The 19,930-nt window shown below is 36.9% G+C and overlaps 1 protein-coding gene and 1 non-coding gene across 3 annotated transcripts in view; both read left to right on the top strand.

The window, feature by feature from the left end:
* AFTPH (aftiphilin) overlaps positions 1-19,930 on the top strand; it is a 70,389-nt gene that overhangs the window by 39,399 nt on the left and 11,060 nt on the right. Inside the window, exons 3-8 of one of the 2 annotated variants that reach the window (XM_025354560.1) lie at positions 5,360-5,511; positions 6,909-7,035; positions 7,443-7,499; positions 11,125-11,247; positions 17,593-17,653; positions 19,205-19,288. In XM_025354560.1, coding sequence (XP_025210345.1) covers positions 5,360-5,511; positions 6,909-7,035; positions 7,443-7,499; positions 11,125-11,247; positions 17,593-17,653; positions 19,205-19,288 — 604 coding nt within the window. The remainder of the gene's footprint in view (positions 1-5,359; positions 5,512-6,908; positions 7,036-7,442; positions 7,500-11,124; positions 11,248-17,592; positions 17,654-19,204; positions 19,289-19,930) is intronic. The other variant, XM_025354561.1, reaches the window with a different exon arrangement.
* LOC112605442 lies at positions 16,996-17,101 on the top strand. Its single transcript, XR_003115433.1, has one exon. It is a non-coding gene; the product is annotated as a U6 spliceosomal RNA (small nuclear RNA).

The following is a 19,930-nucleotide window of genomic DNA, read 5'->3' on the forward strand; positions in this document are numbered from 1 at the left end:
AGCATAGTATGGTATATAGAAGACAAAATTTGGCTATTATAGGTCTTATAATTATTTAAATATGCCCAACCTGTGTATAAAAATGATTTAGATGGCTTACAATAAGATATACTTTTATAAGTAGAACAATTATGCCCCCTGCAGTCCTAAATGAAGGCAAAGTGTTTGTTTTTTGTTTGTTTGTTTTTTTTAAACTAGTGCACATTAATACCAAGTATGTGCCAGAACCTAGGTACTAGAAATTCAAGAAAAAGACATAGTCCCTGCCCTCAGAGCTCTTGTAATTTTTAGAAATTGGACTTAGAACCGCTTTGATGACAACATAATATAGTGGTTAGGAGCACCTACTCTGAAGCTATACTTCCTGGGTGGGAACTCAGCCTCTCCACTTAATATTCGTGTGACCACAGGAAAGTTAACCTCTTTCTGTTCTGCTTTTCTCATCCAGGAAATGGAGATAATATTATTACCTCCCTCACATGGTTCTTTTGAAACTTAAATGAGCTAAAATTTATAAAGCATTTAGAATAATGTCTGCCACGTGGTAGGCACTATGCGAACATTGAATGAAAATTATGATGCACCATAGCAAGCTTTTGCAGTTTCTGAGTAGGTTTCAGAGTACATCTTTTGATCTTTTGCTGAATTTAGGCTCCCACTTTCCTGATCTGGGTTAAAATAATATTGTTTGCTTTACCTATACTGCCTTATGTGCCTAAGGAAACTAGAGCTCAGCCAGTCTCACTTCACCAATTCTAAATAATAAAGTATCTATTTTTTGGAATTTTACATCTAATTCAAGTCCACATGTACTGTGTTAATAAATGTCACTGTTTGATGCAACCTTTTTCTGCATTAATCTGCTACAAGGAGTTTGAAGATTTGTGTTGTGCCCCCACCTAATCAAAACCAGTAGATTTCCCATTATGGCTACATGTACTGTGTATTGAAATAGGAGTTCACACAAGCAGGGTAATATAAGCAAAGTACCTTTTTACTCATAAGAAGAAATCCAAGTTTAATATTTTACTTTAACTTGAGTTTTGATGTGATACTGAATTTTACCACTAATTTATATGCATATGTTAAACTATCCTTGGCTGATATTGAGAGGATGATTGTAATTTAAAACAGATTAAAATACTTAATGTATGTACCCCCAAAAAAAAATTTTGAAAAACAAACTTGAAACCTTTGCCACTCTCACAGTTTTGATACACCTTTTATCCCAAGTGCTCAAATTTTATGTTCAAAATAACAATGATTTCTTTTTAAAAAGTAGTGTCTGATTAACAATCTGTTTGGGAAAATCTGTTTCCTGAAAAAAACCTGTCTGGTCATAAGAGAAACTGTTCTTGTGGTAGGTTATTTTAACTTCTCTTCTTCTGAGTATTATATTAGTTATATTCTTGTAACTGTTCTACTTACCAAGTTATTTGGACTGTGTTACATCACATTTTTGCATGTTTAACTTTATTTTGCTTCTTAGGAAGCAAAGTACTCTTTTTGAAATGGAGTCTTGCGCTTCCGCCTCCCAGGTTCAAGCGATTCTCCTTGCCTCGGCCTCCCACATAGCTGGGATTATAGGCACCCACCACCACACCCAGCTATTTTTTTGTATTTTTAGTAGAGACGGGGTTTCACAATGTTCGTCAGGCTGGTCTCGAACTCCTGACCTCGTGATCCGCCCGCCTCGGCCTCCCAAAGTGCTGGGATTACAGGCGTGAGCCACCGTGCCTGGCTGAGAAGCAAAGTATTCTTAATGCCTAATGTGTGGTTTACACATTTTGTGTTTCATAATGCAATCAAGATTTAAGTCATAATACCAATAAGCCAACCACCAATATCCAAAATGTAAACTCTACAAGGAGTAACCATAGCAGGTTTCATTTATATGAGACTCTTAAAAATAGATACTTAAAAACTAGGTACTTTTTTTTTCCTCCCAACTCAACAGGGATGACCTTGGGAAGGATGCACAATACTTGGATTAATTTCTTGTTACAATGTGTAGAAATTGATAAATTGAGATAAGTATTTTCATAGTGATTTAGAATGCTAAATCATGGTAGAGAAATATTCTTAGTGAGCTTTGATTCTAGTTTTGAGACTCATTTATTTAATTCCCTGGCAAGCCACCTGTGTCTATATGTATCATCTGTATAATAATAGTAGTAATGATAAAAACTGCCACCTCTGACACCCTGGGTGCCAAGTATTTAATCCTCTAAATTATCGTCCACCTCATGAGGTAGATAGACCCTGATATCTCCAGATTATAAATGCAGAAACTGGGCAGAAACAGTGGTGGGCACCTGTAATCCCAGTTACTTGGGAGACTAAGGCAGCAGAGTCGCTTGAACCTGGGAGGCCAAGGTTGCAGTGAGCTGAGATCGCACCACTACACTCCAGCCTCGGTGACAGAGTAAGACTCTGTCTCAAAAAAATAAAAATAAAAATAAATGTAGAAACTGGAGTCTTAGCCCCTGGATCTATAGCCCTCTATTGAAGTGTTATACCAGTCATTTACTTACTGGAATTAACTAATAGTAAGTTAAATTTGGCCTTATTTATTACCAAGAACAAGATAGTGGTGAGAAACTCGTTACAGGATGTCCTTACCACCAAACTGGTCTTATGGAAATTGATATACTTTTTTTGGAGACCAAGTCTTGCTCTATCACCCAGGCTGGACTACAGTGGCACGATCTCAGCTCGCTGCCACCTCCACCTGCCTGGTTCAAGCGATTCTCATGCCGCAACCTCCTGAGTAGCTGGGACTACAGGTGTGTATCACCATGCCCTGCTAATTTTTGTATTTTTAGTAGAGATGGGGTTTCACCACGTTGGCCAGGCTGGTTTCAAACTCCTGACCTCAAGCAATCCACCTGCCTCGGCTTCCCAAAGTGCTGGGATTACAGGTGAGACACTGCACCTGGCTGGAAATTGATACACTTTTAAAAGTAAAATGTCAGAGCAAATTTAATTTTAATAAAAATCTTTGGGCTGGGCGCAGTGGCTCACGCCTGTAATCCCAGCACTTTGAGAGGCCGAGGCGGGCAGATCACCAGGTCAAGAGATTGAGACCATCCTGGCTAACACGGTGAAACCCCGTCTACTAAAAATAAAAAATTAGCGGGGCGTGGTGGTGGGCACCTGTAGTCCCAGCTACTTGGGAGGCTGAGGCAGGAGAATGGTGTGAACCCGGGAGGCGGAGCTTGCAGTGAGCCGAGATTGCGCCACTGCACTCCAGCCTGGGTGACAGAGAGACCATCTCAAAAAAAAAAAAAAAATGTTGGGCAATGCTGTTAATGGATGCTGGTTATTTATTATTTACAGCTCTATCTCAAGGGTCAAACCATGACCCACAGAATGAATCTGTCCTGCCGCCTGTTTTTGTAAATAAGTTTCACTGGAACATACCCATGCTTATTCCTTTATGAATGGCCTACAAGGCCCAATGTATTTACTATCTGGCTCTCTAAAGAAAAGATTGCTAATCTCCTGCTTTATCTTATTCAACATAAGATTTCAAGCAATCTAATGTAATATCTGATCCTAAACATATATGAAACTTTCTTTAGAAATTTCCATTCAACTTATATCCTTTATGGGAAAAGGCTGAAGAAGAAGTAAAAATTGAGGCAATTAGGTAATGTTTCTTTGCCTCAGCTTCATTCCACTCATTTGAGAATTTTGCTGGTGTCTTGACACCTGGCAGTTATGTGTAACATTGCCCAAGTGGTTGGATGTGTTTTAGGGTCATTTCTTTTCTTCCTGTGGTAAACATTTTTTTCCTATCCCATTAAAAAGATAACAAAGAGGATACAAGAAAGATTTAATTTACAGAGAAATAAAATTTGGTCATATGTGAGTTTTTTGTTTATCTTCCCTGCCCAGGAGGAGCCAATCATGTATCCAATTAGGTGGTTATCTGATCTCTTTGAAAATAATGTCGGTCCGTTCCCTCTGTTGAGGCAAGTGAGAGCAAGGGCCCCTTGATGCACTCAAGTTTCACAAGCCTTGGGATCTTGAGGCTACCCTTTACTTAGGGTTCATAATTGATAGTGAGAACCTTTTCCAATATCACACACATGAATATAATTATGATGTAACTTTTGTAGAATTACAAAAGAGTACCCTGAGACTAATTATGCAGTGTTAAATTTTTACTCTGATACAGCTTCCAAAAGAGATTTGGATTCAGAAATTTTTTCCTTTTCCTTTTTTTTTTTTTTTTTTTAAATTTTCTTGGGTGCTCACTACACTACAAAACAAATCAAGTATCAGCTTGTTTTTGTTACTTGGCAGGAAGTACCACCATGATGTGGCATTTTGCTCATACAGTCTGTCAATTCAATAGTAAACTTAATCTTACAGCAGGCTTTAACTTACTAACAATTTGTATTCGTAGTTGATGTTTACATGGTAAACTGGGCTAAGTTGGAAAATATATTACATGTATCTGAAATAGGAAAATAGGAATAAATGTTATTGTAGGTTACACATGTATAGTAAACCTAGTGGTACCAAAACTAAGTTGATCTAAATCCAACAAGTTTTAGTTAATAAAAATACGTTAAAAAAAATGCCAAGAGATTTATCTGTTTGTTCTTGGTGAAACTACTCTGGGGAATATGAAGGCTTTACTTAGGAGAAAGGTAGTATTCTATTCAAAAATAGACATGCAACAAAGACGAGTAGAAATGGAATATCTAAAAGATAATACATATCACCAAAATGATGAATGAGCTTTTTGAATTTTTTATCAGTAAAAATTGAGACATTCTTTCCTACTTTGCTTTGTACTGTTAGCAGCAAAAATATTTCCAAAAGGCTATCAAAATTCGTGTTTATGTCCAAAAAAAAAGATTGTTTAGCTATAATAGCATAATACTTCTCACAAGCATCTGATCTTTTTGTTCCTAAATCTAGAGTAGATGAGTGGTGGTAAGAGACATTCCAGTGTGGTGGAAAGAATATAAATGCTCTCTGGGTTTTTTGGGTTTTGCTTTGGGCAGATTATTCACACATTGAGATTGCTTTCTCACTGTAGAATTGGGTAATTTATTTTTTGTAGAATTTTGTAATAGATTAAGATACTACATGTAAAGTAGCAGGTATATTGCTTGGCACGTTGCTTTTACTTGCCAGCTACGTAGCTCATCATTATTATTTAAATTAATCATTTAGAGTGATTGTTTTGTGAGTAGTTGTGTTCTTTTCACTTAGTGTTTTCTGTATCTGAGTGATGGTTCTTACAGTAGTGGACAGGGTGTGCATGTGTTTGCATTTTAATGCTATTACTATGATATCAAAATTAAATGAAAATAAACTTTTGGGGGGTGTTTTGATGCAGACAGCTTTATTAAACCGCCTGGAGCGAATTTTCGAAGCATGTTTTCCTTCCATACTTGTCCCTGATGCTGAAGAGGAAGTTACTTCCCTGAAGCACTTGCTGGAAACAAGCACTTTGCCAATAAAAACAAGAGAGGCCTTACCTGAAAGTGGGTAAGTAGAAGAGAGTTTTTAGATAGCATGTGTTTTTGTTACTTTCAGCAGTTCTAATTTATAAGTTTATCTTAAAACATTGAGGTTCAGGCCGGGCGCAGTGGATCACCTGAGGTCAGGAGTTTGAGACCAGCCTAACCAACATGGTGAAACCCTGTCCCTACTAAAAAATACAAAAAAATTAGTAGGGTGTGGTGGCGCATGCCTGTAATCCCAGCTATTTGGGATTGAGGCTGAAGCACAAGAATCGCTTGAACCCAGAAGATAGAGGTTGCAGTGAGCCAAGATCATTGCACTCCAGCCTGAGTGACAGAGCAAGACTCTATCTCCAAAAAATAAAAAATAAAAAATAATTAAGGCTCAAAAACATTGTGTCAAAACCTAAACTCCCTGCCTCTTTTCTTTTGAGCTGTTTGTTTTTATATTTCTAAATCAATATTCTAATCAATTGATGTTATATATTATTTTTTGACTTCTTAGAATGGTAACTAAAAATTTAGATCTTACCTCTGCTATTCTCCCCTCATCTTCCCCATATATCAGTTTTTGGTTAATTCCTTATTTGGCGTTTTCATTATTATAATCATGTATATATTGTTTACTCTTAAGCCACTGTTTTCTTTATAGTACAACTTCTTCCTGGGCTTCTCTTTTTCATTAGTGTTTCCCTACCCTTTGAGAGCTTGTTCATACACTTGTGATCCAACCCCTTATTCTGCTCCCATCTAGAATGGTTTCAGTCTGGGCTTACACATATGTTGTCTTGGGACTTCCCTTCACTTAGATCCCATTTTGGTGGAGCACATCCTCCAACAGCCTTCTGAGAAAAAAAGATAGATGGGAGGTAAAATTTTATTCTACTCTCACATTAAATTTATAGTTTAAGATCTCTTTGTTGCTGATGTTCTGAAATTTCACAATGAAATATCTTTTTTTCTTTGAGACAGAGTCTCACTCTGTTGCCCAGGCTGGAGTGATCTTGGCTCACTGCAACCTCTTCCTCCTGGGTCAAGTGATTCTCCTGCCTTGGCCTCCTGAGTAGCTGGGATTGCAGGCGCCCACCACCATGTCTGGCTAATTTTTTGTATTTTTTAGTAGAGATGGGGTTTCACCATGTTGGCCAGGCTGGTCTAGAACTCCTGACCTCAGGTGATCCACCCGCCTCGGCCTCCCGAAGTGCTGGAATTACAGGCATGAGCCACCATGCCTGGCCTCATTTAGTTATTTTTCTAGTGACTGTAAGTGTTGGCTCTTGATTTCATTCAAATAGTTACATACTTACGTTGGACCCAAGAATAATTGGAATGTGTAACATGTCACAGCCATATTGTAAGTAGAACTCATGGTGAAAGTTATTGAGTAACCTATTGTTGATGGCTTCATCATGGCCTTTGCAGGGAATTGCTAGATGTGTGGACTGAGCTACAGGATATCCATGATGCACATGGCTTGAGATACCAGTGGGGCGGCTCCCATAGCAACAAGCAGCTTTTGTGCTCCTTGGGAATAGACACCCGAAACATTGTGAGTTTGTTAGTACCTTGAAAAATCTTTTAATCAACCTGTGGGTGTTTTAAAATTCTGTTATACTTCTGTTTAAGCTGTGGTAAGCTAGTTCCTCAGAAAATAAATATTTGGTTTAAATGTTCCTTTATATTGAATGTGCTGACTTTTAAACATCAATCTACCTAAATTTTTCTTCAATACTTATTTTTAGAAAAAATTGTTTTAGTAGTTTTTCTTAAATATAAAATGAAGGAATTGGACTGGGAGATAAAATAACCCCATATGGGCAATTTTTAAGTTTCATCAATTTATTATTCCCAATATATGTAATAAAACATCGCAAGCATATTTGGAAACTGTTTCATTGTATGATAGATTATTCTCTAAATATATGTTCTTTCTGTCTGTCTAACACGTGTGTGTAGCTCTTCACGGGCAATAAGAAGCAGCCTGTTATAGTGCCCATGTATGCAGCAGGATTGGTAAGTACAAAAATCTCTCTGCATGTAGTTATCATTACTGCATTTATTCTGTAAAATCATCTTAAAATATACTTCTGTGTCATGCTATATAAGAGACGTTTAGTGTTGGAATCTGAAGGGTATAAATAGATCTTTTTTGAACTCATAAATCCCATCAAATACTGATCGCAGGACTTTTAAAATATTTCATTAATTACAGATACTGTTTTGTTTTAGATTGAAAATTTTTATCTTACTAATATTAGCATATATAACTGTTTGTAAAATGCACCTTTGGAGGATTCTTTTTCTTTTCTAAACTTGCTTTAAAGAAAAAGCAGCTGGGGCCGGGCGTGGTGGCTCAAGCCTGTAATCCCAGCACTTTGGAAGGCCAAGACGGGCGGATCACAAGGTCAGGAGATCGAGACCATCCTGGCTAACACGGTGAAACCCCGTCTCGACTAAAAAATACAAAAAACTAGCCGGGCGAGGTGGCGGGCGCCTGTAGTCCCAGCTACTCGGGAGGCTGAGGCAGGAGGATGGCGTAAACCCGGGAGGCGGAGCTTGCAGTGAGCTGAGATCCGGCCACTGCACTCCAGCCTGGGTGACAAAGTGAGACTCCATCTCAACAAAAAAAAAAAAAAAAAAGAAAAAAGAAAAAGCAGCTGAAGTATCTGAAGGCCTAGAGATGTAATTTGTTTTAATTCAGTTATTAATTTTAAATAATGCAATATTAAGGCTATAGATGTACATAAAAGCTTAGAAACACCAAATTATAGTGAAATTAAAATGAGCCAGGACTTATAATGGGTTCTTAGTTTTTCCATTAATGTTTTAAATGTGTTGAATTTTGTTTTTTCAGATATGCCAGGTAGTACCGGAAAACAGACATTTTCATTCTGTTCCTCCTCAAGACTCAGTCACATTTTAAAGTTTGATGTTTGTGTTTTTTGGTGTGTCTTTTTTATTGATGAAAAAATATATTTTTATTGATGAATAAAAATGTCCCATCAAACTTAAAACATTACTCTAACCGTTAAATTGGAAATAAGGGAAAAATAATGAAGGAATCTTTGGTATAGAATTTATACAACCCATTATGTGCATGTGACAATTTGCTGTGGAACTTAACCTTTAAATCTATAAACTTTCTCCATGAATAAGCACTAATTATTGATTTTGAATTGGAACATTTTGATTTTTGTGGAATTTTCTAGAGTTTTGTTTTTTTTAAATCAGTGTTTACTCCTTCGTAAATGGTTTTTATCATGTACTTTAAAAACACTTTGATGATTCCCCATTGTTTTCTGTTGTAGGTAAATATAATGCTGAACATTTCTTTAACTTTTTGGTTATTTGGATTTCTTTTTTTCTCAAGGAGTAGCACTCCAGAGGTTGTTGATGTTATGGAACTAGGAATTTAATTTGTAGGCACTTTCATTCAGCATATTAAGGGCAGTGACCTACTTAATGCTAATGTGTAGCCTCACCCCATTAACCAGTTCTGTGAGGTTTGTGAGGAGTTAGAAGCTAAAGCTTATGCTTTATTTTTCAACCTTTATTAGAAATATTTTTACTATTTCTATGGGCTTTTTTTTCCACTTCTTTCCTCCCCGCCACCTTTTTTCCAGTTTATTTTCACATCTATCAGCTCATACCTATAGCTACTATTTCTATATAAGCTTTAATACCAAAGTTTAATGAATATAAATGTATCTCCCCTCCTCCATCTTTGTGGTATCTTTCATTTAGAAACCTTTCTTTTAATATCAAGTTTTAATTTATAGCTAACTTTACCCATGGTGCCTTACATGTATGAGATGTTCAATAATCTTTTGATCTCACCTGGAGAAATAGTACCTGAAATGATCATTTAAGCCACTGGTTCTCAAACTTTCATGTGTATCAGAATCACTTGGAAGACTTGTTAAAACACAAATTGCTGAGCACCCCCCCGCCACCCCCGTTTCTTGTTCAATATTTCTGAGGTAGGCTCGAGAATTTGTACATCTGACAAGTTCCAAGGTGACACAGAAGCTGCTGATCGGGGATCACAATTTCAGAACCACTGCTTAAAGTGATCATTCAAATTCCAAGCCTTGGCTGAGACTAGTAATTGTTTACCAAATGTATCAACTCTGCATACGGGCACACTAGAGAGCCTGTATAATACTTACTATACTGAGTCAGACCATGAACTTCTTTCATTTTTCTAGCTGCTGGGTTAAAGCCTTTCAGATGTGCTACTGTTAAGAATTGATTCTGCAAACTGTTTTAGTTTACGCCTATTTTATTGGGGAAGGGAGGAGGCAGGGATTCTCCTGAAAATCTTAGAAATTTACAGATTCTAACATTAATGACTTAGCAGCTTTGAGTTTTGTTTTGTTTGTTTCTTTTTGGTCCAGTTAAGGGTGATTTTGTCTAGGATATAACCTTTGATTGAAAAATATTCAAAAGCTTATCAGATATTATTTTAAAACATGTAACAGTTTGACTTTTTTCAGACCTAGATTATGGCCCATTTTGAGTTTGGTAGAGTGTTGATGAAAAATACTGGTTTTTTTCCTATTTCTGTAGCCATACTGAACATCTATCTTTCTTACTCAAAAAGCATATTAGGCCGGGCGCGGTGGCTCACGCCTGTAATCCTAGCACTTTGGGAGGCCGAGACGGGTGGATCACCTGAGGTCAGGAGTTCAAGACCAGCCTGGCCAACGTCCCATCTCTACTAAAAAAATACAAAAAATGAGCCACACATGGTGGTGGACACCTGTTTCTTAGCTACCCAGGAGGCTAAGGCAGGAGAATCGCTTGAACCCAGGAGGTAGAGGTTGCAGTGAGCCAAGATCACGCCACTGCACTCCATCCTGGGCAGCAAGAGCGAAACTCCATCTCAATTTAAAAAAAAAAAAAAAAAAGTATATTAGATTTGTAACAAACCCTGTGGAACCTGTAAGATGTTTTCCTCTCTAAAAAGGCTGTATATCTGCTTTGCCTGTCCAAGGAACTAAGTACTAAGTTTCCAGTGCCATCATAGGGATCAGGATCAAACATTACATTTACACTGAAGGATATAGATGTCATATTATATGGCGTGTTTTAGAATCAGCTCTCACTTCTCACACCACCATGGGGTAATGTGTACAAAGGGTGCCCTTTCCATTTTAGTGTCATTAAAGTGTTGGATTTTTAGAGGTTAGATGTGACATATTGTTGTCTCCCCCAACCCATCCCGAGTTGGTGCTTATGCTTTCATGTGACAGTAATAACCCTGTACTTTAAAACATCTGATTTACAATACAAAGTCTTGCTTTAAAAACTTCTGATTCTAAAGGTATTGTGAATGGTTCTCATTATAGTGCTATAGGATTTTCAGTAAATAAAATTTAAGAATAGCCAGGTGTGGTGACATGAGCTTGAGGCAAGAGGATCCCTTGAGCCAAGAAGTTTGAGGCCAGCCTGGGCAACATAGTGAGACCTTGTCTCTTAAAAATGTCTCTTAGAAAAAAAAACAAAAAGACTACTTCCTTTTTGTCTTCAGTACTTTCCAAGTGACCTGTTTTTTAGTTTCTCCTTTCTGATAGATTAACTTAAGCTTGTGGGCTGTGCCCCCTACCACCATTAAAGGCTAATATTCCTTTTTCAGGGTATGTTAGAGCCCACCAAGGAACCATTGAAACCACTTTCTGCTGCAGAAAAAATAGCTTCCATCGGTCAGACAGCCACCGTGTCACCAGATATGAACACATGTACATCTGATCAGTTCCAGGTAAAAATATCTATATGTGTATAAATATGTTTATGCATGTATATACACATATATCCACACATACTGCCTTTTTCCTTCATTTATGACTGTTTTAAAAATATTTTTAAAGCTTGATTTAATGATGGATATGATTTTGATTAACATCCCTTGGAATACAATGAACAAATCGTCTTTAATTTTTGAAAACAGAAAAGCTCAATTTGAGAAATGGGTGATTATGGGTAAGTTCTTAAACCTTTCCAGGCCTTAGTCTCTTTATCTATAAATTGAAGGGTTTAAAATGAATATCTCTAAAGTCCCTTACAGTTTGAATATTGTATAATCATAATTACTGACACAAATCTGGTAAGTGCTGGATTTTCAAAAAGAAAAAGAAAAGAAAAAAGGAAACATTGTATTTATACCAACTCTATAAGTCTGCTAGTGTACAGGGGAGTAGTAACACCTGCAGAACTAGTATTTTTTCTGGAATCCTGTGAAATTTTATAAAGCAGTAGTAAAGGTTAGGTATGTCCATTGCCTTAAACTTGTTTTTAGAGTTTAAGCAAAATGGTTATTTAACTCGAAAATGACGTGACCTTTAACTGAACAATCTATGGATTAGGAAAATAGAAAACTGTCTTACTTTTTTTTTCGAGATGGAGTCTTGCTCTGTCTCCCAGGCTGGAGTGCAGTAGTGCGATCTTGGCTTACTATAATCTCTGCCTCCCAGGTTCAAGCAATTCTCTTGCTTCAGCCTCCCAAGTAGCTGGGACTACAGGCATGTGCCAACATGCCCAGCTAATTTTTGTGTTTTTAGTAGAGATGGAGTTTCACCATGTTGGCCAAGCTGGTATCGAACTTGTGACCTCAGGTGATCCACCCACCTCAGCTTCCCAAAGTGCTGGGATTACGGTGTGAGCCACCACACCCAGCCAGAAAACTGTCTTGCCTTTCTTATCCTTTACCTCCTTGGCACACTTAAGCACAAATTTTTTTTCAGACTAATATGTTAATATAAAGTCTTCTCTCACTTTTTGTCTAGGTAAAATGGGCCATTTGGGCTTGCTTACTCTTTCCATATCAAGTTAGAAACTGACTCAGTGCTGGTTAAATATTTTTTTTAGAAGCTTAGTATTTTTAAGTGAACATTACCATTTCTAAAACATATTCTTGCCATGTTTTGTCATTTCTTAACCTTAGATGTCATCTTTAGTTGTATCTAACACAAAAAGTGTATGCTTAGACAGCCTTTCCCAAAATGTGTTCTCATTGAATATTAAATCCCCATTAAAACCATTTAGAGATGGTTCACTAAAGGATTCCAGGGTAAAGTAAGTTTGGGAAGTACTTCATATCATACCCCCATAACTACCCTTAGAGATCACAACACACATTAAGGACACTGAAGGGTCCTGCAATGAATGGCCTTAATTTTAATTCATTTCTCAGATTTACTTGGCCACAGGACCTTTTTTTGCAGAGACCAGAGGAGAGGGGAGTGGTAACACCTGCAGAACTAGTGTTTTGAAGAACATACTTTAGAAAATGTGTAAAGCATAGGTCCTACCATTTTAGGTGTGTTTCAAGAAACATCTAATATTACTGCTGTGTACCACTATGTTTTATACTTGGACATAGCTTAAATGTTACTTTGAAGCCAGCTTATTACTAGCACTGAATTAGTGGGCCATGTTTATAATACCTGGCCTTGATGGTTGGGCAGCAGACAAGGTGGCTTGGGCAGAATGTCTCCATAGGTAGACTCTGTTCTTAGTTACCTTAATTTTGTTGCCCCAGTGTGCCCTCTGGCTATAAACTGCTCTCCCAGGTCTGCCCTGTCTATGCATATTTCAGAATTACCTTTCCCATGGCACATTTTTATTTCTGCCTCGATCTGCATTCTTATTCCTACAGTGTTAGGTACTAGGAAAGGATTTTGAGTAACTACTTGGTACATTCACTGAAAATGGAGCTGTTCTTATTGAGACCATTTGTTGCTAGTTTTGCTTGCTTCCTCCTCCATCTAACCACTTCCACCTTACAACCCCATAAACTATTGCTTATTGTGTCAGTTAGCTGTTGCCTGTCTTTTTTGCCTCTAGCTGATTTGATCTTACTGTATATTTCATTTTAGTCATAGCTTATGTTTCCTATATAATTTCACTGTGGACTTGACAAAAAAGTAGTCCAGATGACCTAATGAAAAAACGTGTTTAGAATTTTGTGCTAAGATGCCTGACCTCCATCACAGAATTGTATGGTGCTTGCTTGACTCCATACCTCTGACTCAGGTTAAAATATTTAACAGAGCAGGCGTGGTGGCTTATGCCTGTAATCTCAGCACTTTGGGAGGCCAAGGCAGGTGGATTGCTTGAGCCCAGGAGTTCAAGACCAGCCTAACCAACATGGCAAAACCCTGCCTCTACAAAAATTAGCCAGGCATGATGGCATGAGCCTGTAGTCCCAGCCTCTCAGAAGGCTGAATTGGGAGAATTGCTTAGAGCTCAGAAGGTTGAGGCTGCAGTGAGCCATGTTCACACACTGCACTTCAGCCTGGGCAACAGAGTGAAACCCTGCCTTGGAAAAAAAAAAAATTTAACAAACATCTGAAGTACATTTTCTAAAGAGTCTCTTTACAGAAAATTATATATATATTATATATATATATGTATGTGTGTATGTATATATGTGTGTGTGTATATTATATGTGTGTATTTTTTTTTTTTTTTTTAGGTAGAGTCTTACTGTGTCACCCAGGCTGGAGTGCAGTGGCATGATCTCAGCTCACTGCAGCCTCCACCTCCCGGGTTCAAGCGATTCTCCTGCCTTAGCCTCCCAAGTAGCTGGGACTACAGGCACACGCCACAACACCAGACTAATTTTCGTATTTTTAGTAGAGACGGGGTTTCACCATGTTGGGCAGGCTGGTCTCAAACTCCTGACCTCAAGTGATCTGCCCGCCTCAGCCTCCCAAAGTGCCGGGATTACAAGGCATGAGACATCGCACCCGGCCTAGAAAATGATACTTCTTACTACTCTTGTTTAGCATGCTACATACACACACACACACACACACACATATGTGGATTTCATACACACAAATGAAATACACAAATGTGTGTGTGTGTGTGTGTATACATAATTTTACTTTTTGGCCATGCAGGAAGTTACATCTTCCTACTAGTCTTACTTCTTTTAGATGGAACAGCTCTAGCCTTTAGTGCTAGAAGCAACAGTGGCTTCCAAACTTAGCACAAGCACAGTTGGATAATTCCCATTATGACTACATGCTTTTGGGTCTGTCTGTTCTATCCCAATTTTGGTACCCATTGAGTTTGTTTTTGTCTTCCAAATTGGCTTGTATTCATTGATCTTATAACTATTGCATCTCTTGTTTAGAAATGTATTAACTTAGTTTACAGGTGAAAACAGTAATTTTAGCTTTTTTGGGATTGTGTGTGTGTTTTCATTTTTATCTGCTAAATTTCAAGGTCACACCATTGTGACCACTACTGATTTCCATCTTAGTAAAGTCAATACTTTACACTTTATTCATCGTTAAGTAGGGTCAACACTCTGACTAGCAGTTATCTATCTAGTCACCACTAGCAACCTCTTAGACTGCCTGATATATTTTAGTTGTGAATCAGAATTTTAGAGCTAGAAGAAAAAATGATTATCTAGTTCCATGCCTTTTTTTTGAAACCACGTTTTGCTCTGTTGCCCAGGCTAGAGTGCAATGGTGCAGTCTCAGCTCACTGCAACTTCTGTCTCCTGGGTTCAAGCAATTCTCCTACCTCAGCCTCCCAAGGAGCTGGGATTGCAGGCACCTGCCACCACACCCGGCTGATTTTTATATTTTTATTGGAGATGGGTTTCACCATGTTGCCTAGGCTGGCCTTGAACTCCTGACCTCAAGTGATCCACCCACCTCGGCCTCCCAAAATGTTGGGATTACAGGCGTGAGCCACTGCGCCTGGCCACTATGCTCACTTTTTACAGCAAGAAAACATATTTGGAAAGTCTAAGTGATTTACCCAAAACTATGTATTAGTGGTACTGCTAGGACTAGAATCCAAGCCTCCTGTCTCCATGTTTTTGTTCTTTTTATTATGACCTTATTTGCCTAGTGCTGTTTTCTCTGTAGTAATAATTCATACCACATTGCTTCAAGTGGTTTTAAAATGCTTCATTCTCATGCTTTCTCTTGAGTTTCCATACTTGTGAACATCATTAGTTTTAATCTTTTTTTGCTTTGGTATCCTGTTTTTCACCTTTTTTCATTTCCATTAAATGTTGATTCATGTGTATCACCTCATTATGATTTTGGCTGTCTTCTAAATACCATACCCTATTTGAGAAGCTCAGATTTCAGCAAATCATTGAAATATTTCTAAGCACCCAGCTACTTGACATCATTCAGATAGAATGTGTTCATGAAAGAACTTGCTCCATTTATTCAGAAATTGTTATTGCATAAACCTAGATTTTGTCCATTCAGTGTAGATTATGAGCAAAGGTGTCACTGATCTAGAAGTGGAGTAAGTTGAATCTGCTAGAATGCTTAGAGATGTTTGTTTCCTTTTAAGATCAGCTAAAGAAAATATTTTCTAAATATTTATTAGCTGTGTAGGTAGGTTATAAACTAGGTTTTCAGCAGTTTTTTAACTTTTATCTTGAAATAATTATAGATTCACAGGAAGTTGCAAATATAGTACAGAGAAGTCCCTTGCACCCTTCACCAGTTTCCTCCATGGTTACATCTTACATAATATACTATAATGTAAAAGCCAGGAACATGACATTGGTACAATATGTGTATATAGGTCTATATCATATCACATAGATTCATGTAACCACCACCACCACTATTAAGAACACCCTTCATAGTCACTGCCCCACAACCATCCCTTAGCCCTGGCACCCACTAACTAATGTTATAGTATTTTACTCAATTTATACCTTGCTCCAGGCTGGACCTGATTTTTGGAAACTAAATACTTAAATTAATTTGCCTGTCATTGGTATCCCAGTTATCCTGATAGTCATATTATAATATCATGGATTAGACTTTTCAAAAATAACTGATTCATGCTCCTTTTCTATAGAAAACAGCAAGTGACCTTACCTACCCAGAAAAAAATTAATACAAAGTTTTAACAGTGCCTGCCTTACAATAAAGTGTAGTGTTAAGTGATGTCCAAAAAAACTGATAACAAAGTCTAATAAAATACAGCCTATTTTACCACCCCCAAAAGAAAAGAAAAAAAACCAACATTTTTTTCTTGTGAGAATATTCTTAAAATGAAGTGTGAATGCTCATTTTAAAGATGTTTTTGCACTGCCTTCCATCTTAAATTTACCATTTGCTTATTTTATATGTTTGACAGTTAAGAAATTTAAACCCCTGGAATAGTGGTTTTTTTTTTTTCTTTTTTTTGGAGACAGAGTCTCACTCTGTCACCCAGGCTGAAGTGTAGTCAATAGTGGCACGATCTTGGCAACCTCCGCATCCCGAGTTCAAGCTATTCTCCTGCCTCAGCCTCTCAAGTAGCTGGGATTACAGGCGTGTGCCACCATGCCTGGCTAATTTTTTGTATTTTCAGTAGAGACAGGGTTTCACTGTGTTAGCCAGGATGGTCTCGATCTCCTGACCTCGTGATCCGCCCTCCTTGGATCCCGAAGTTCTGGGATTACAGGCTTGAGCCACTGCGCCCAGCCTGAGCATCCCTTTAGTTTTGTTTTAGTATTGTTTTTAAAATTCTATGCTCACTTCAGCAGCACATTATTAAAATTGGCAAGGTACAGAGGAGATTAGCGTGGCCCCTATACAAGGATGACACCCAAAATTAAATTCTGGTATCTAATACGTAATTTCTAAATTAAAGAAGTTGATTAAAATAAATATTTTAAATCAACACTTTAAAAATGTCTCATTTATTAGCCCATGATTTTCTTCAAAATTTGGAAAATTGTAAGGAACCAGACAGACCTTAGACATTGAATCTTCTCATTTTATACCATGTTTTTTTATTGTAATCACACCAATAGTTTAAATCACGATTTGAGAATAGATTGAAATCTTGGCATAGAATCAGTTCATAAATTTGTTTAAAAATGTAAAGATAATTTCATTTCCCAGATACAGCTTTTTAAATGTCAATAACCTGTACTGTTTGTAAATTTTGCAATTTCAGTTTGTGCTAATATTTGCAGGTAACCTTCTGAAATTGTAAATTATCCCAATTTTGTCTTTAGGTACTTTGTTGCCTAATGGTCTTGCTATAATTTTTTTTTTAAAGGATTCTTTACGTTGCTACAACCTGTACTGATTAATTTTGATTTTTTGGTTTTCAACTCTAGGAGTCTCTACCACCCGTCCAGTTTGACTGGAGTAGCAGTGGCCTTACTAACCCTTTAGATGGTACGTCTCTCCGTAGAGCCTCTAGCACCAGAGCTAGAGTTAAGAAAGCTACAAAGTTCAGACAAACTTCTCTCTGCTGATTTCCTTTTTTGTTTGAACATAACTTATTCTTATCTTTGGAAATTCAGGCTTTCTTTCTGAATAGTAATTGCTCAAGAAACCAGCCGTTACTATTATCAACAGTATTAATGTCCAAATATAGGTAATAGTAGTTAGGTAAAATTTTAGTTTCTTTATCTTAAGTCAAAAGTAAGCTTCTTTATTTTTTACAAATATCTAGGTAGTTTAAAAAATTTTTAGCTAGGACCAATTTACCTTGAATTTTTTTCTGTAAGTTTTAATTTATGGAATTTTCTTGGATGCAAAGTCTTGTGGCTAGAGGCTGCTTCAAAGCACAAAGCACAATTATTTAACCAAAAACAATGTGCATAGATCCATGTTTATTGACTTAAAGTAGCTTTTAGATTTAATATTTTATAGAGCACCTATATGCAAATAGAAAATAAATTTCACGATCCTTTTCTAAAGCGTGTCTCCAAATGTTAGTAGGCAGTTCTAAAAATAATTGGTTTCACTTATGGCTTTAAAAGAAAATCCTCAAAAAGGAATAACTTATTCCAGTAATGTAATGTGGGCTTTTTAAAATAAGTAACACACCAATGCTAGTTTCTAGTGTTGACACCACAAGTTTTAAGTGGATCCCAAGATGTAATTGGTCTTACTCCTTGTGCTTAAGTTGTTCGAGCCATTGTCTAAAACACCTGTCATTGTCTAAACGGCAATTATTTTGCCATTGTAAAAAGACACTATCAGCTTGGCCTTATAGTGGGGTCCTAGGATATCTGGAAAGCATCCAATTGAATTAATATAGTGCTGAAGGAAAGCCTGGATGCACTTTTTGCTGTTGTCTGGTGTCTTCAGTCAAATCATCATGCTTTTTATTAACAAACAACTTCTTTAAAAATGTATACTATTTCTGATTACTGTTTCAGAGTTAAAGGGGAACAGTACAGCTTGAGGTTGCACATCAGGGTAGGGTAGTTATGACATTCTTTATTATGTTATTTTAAACTAAACATATTGGTGCGTGTCCTGAAACTGACAACTTTGTCACTTTTTAAAAAGCATTAATTAGAAACCAGTATTACTAACATGAAAGATTGATTTGGGCATGTACAGCGATTTTTAATGTTGGGTTGAGATTTAAGTATTGTTTCCCTTTAACGGGTACGCTTTCCTTTTGGTCCTTCTGGTATGGCTTCCAGTTTTGATTGAAGGAACTGAACTCCTAAAACCTTACTAAGTGTTACATTCTTTACATTGTACATGAGAAAATGTACATTGAATTAAACTGTTACTTTAGAAATGTCCTTAGTAATGAAAAACTAATACTGTACACATTGTTTTAATGTTGATTTTTAAAATGTGTAATGATTACTAATTATAACCTGCATGTTCAAGTGTGTGTCTTACCCCTTTTTACACATAACCCCTCCTCCCTTGGCTTACCTTCTGTGTGGCTGCCTACCAACACGGTCACTGAATTTCAAGCTAGTGGAGGTTCCACTCTTCTGAACCTTGATTTCTTTGGGCCCGTGGATGACAGTAGCTCTAGCAGCAGCACCACAATCCCAGGTCAGCAGAGTGTTAAAACCACAATTCCAGTTTATTTACTAAAAGCATGACCACATCACTTGACTTTCCTATAAACAAGGAAACAAGTAGATTGTATTCTCTATGTCTTTTTAATACTTTTCTTTCATCTGTTATTTTCTAGTATCTGATTACAAAAAAAAAATGACTTATGTGAAATGTATTTCAAGGAAAACTTTCTCAAAGTGTAATATTCAAAGCTGAAAGTAGTTTCTAGGAATAAAACATCCCTAATGTCCTTAGAAAGTTAAAGGTAGGGTTGTTGGGTTTTTTTCCCTCTAAGTGGAAAATGTGATATTTTATATGCTTATTTTTAAAAGCATATTCTATAAAGCCATTTGAAAAAAATACAAGTTTAGAGATAGAATATTTTAGTATACAAAGATGACTTTACATTGTAGTGCCTGTAATAATACAACCTTTACGAATTCCAGCATTCAATTAGTTGCTTATTAGTGCTGCTAAATATATAATTAGGTTCCAAAATGTTGGAGTCTAGCACTAAGTATATAGTCCCATATAGAACTATTTCTGTTTTTATGTAGCTCTTAAATAGAAAGTATACTGTTAGTTTTCCATGGGGAAAAAAATGTTACAAAAGTTAATAGTAGAAAATAATTGCTA

Source organism: Theropithecus gelada, chromosome 13 (assembly GCF_003255815.1).
Source record: "Theropithecus gelada isolate Dixy chromosome 13, Tgel_1.0, whole genome shotgun sequence".
Classification (NCBI taxonomy): Eukaryota; Metazoa; Chordata; class Mammalia; order Primates; family Cercopithecidae; genus Theropithecus; species Theropithecus gelada.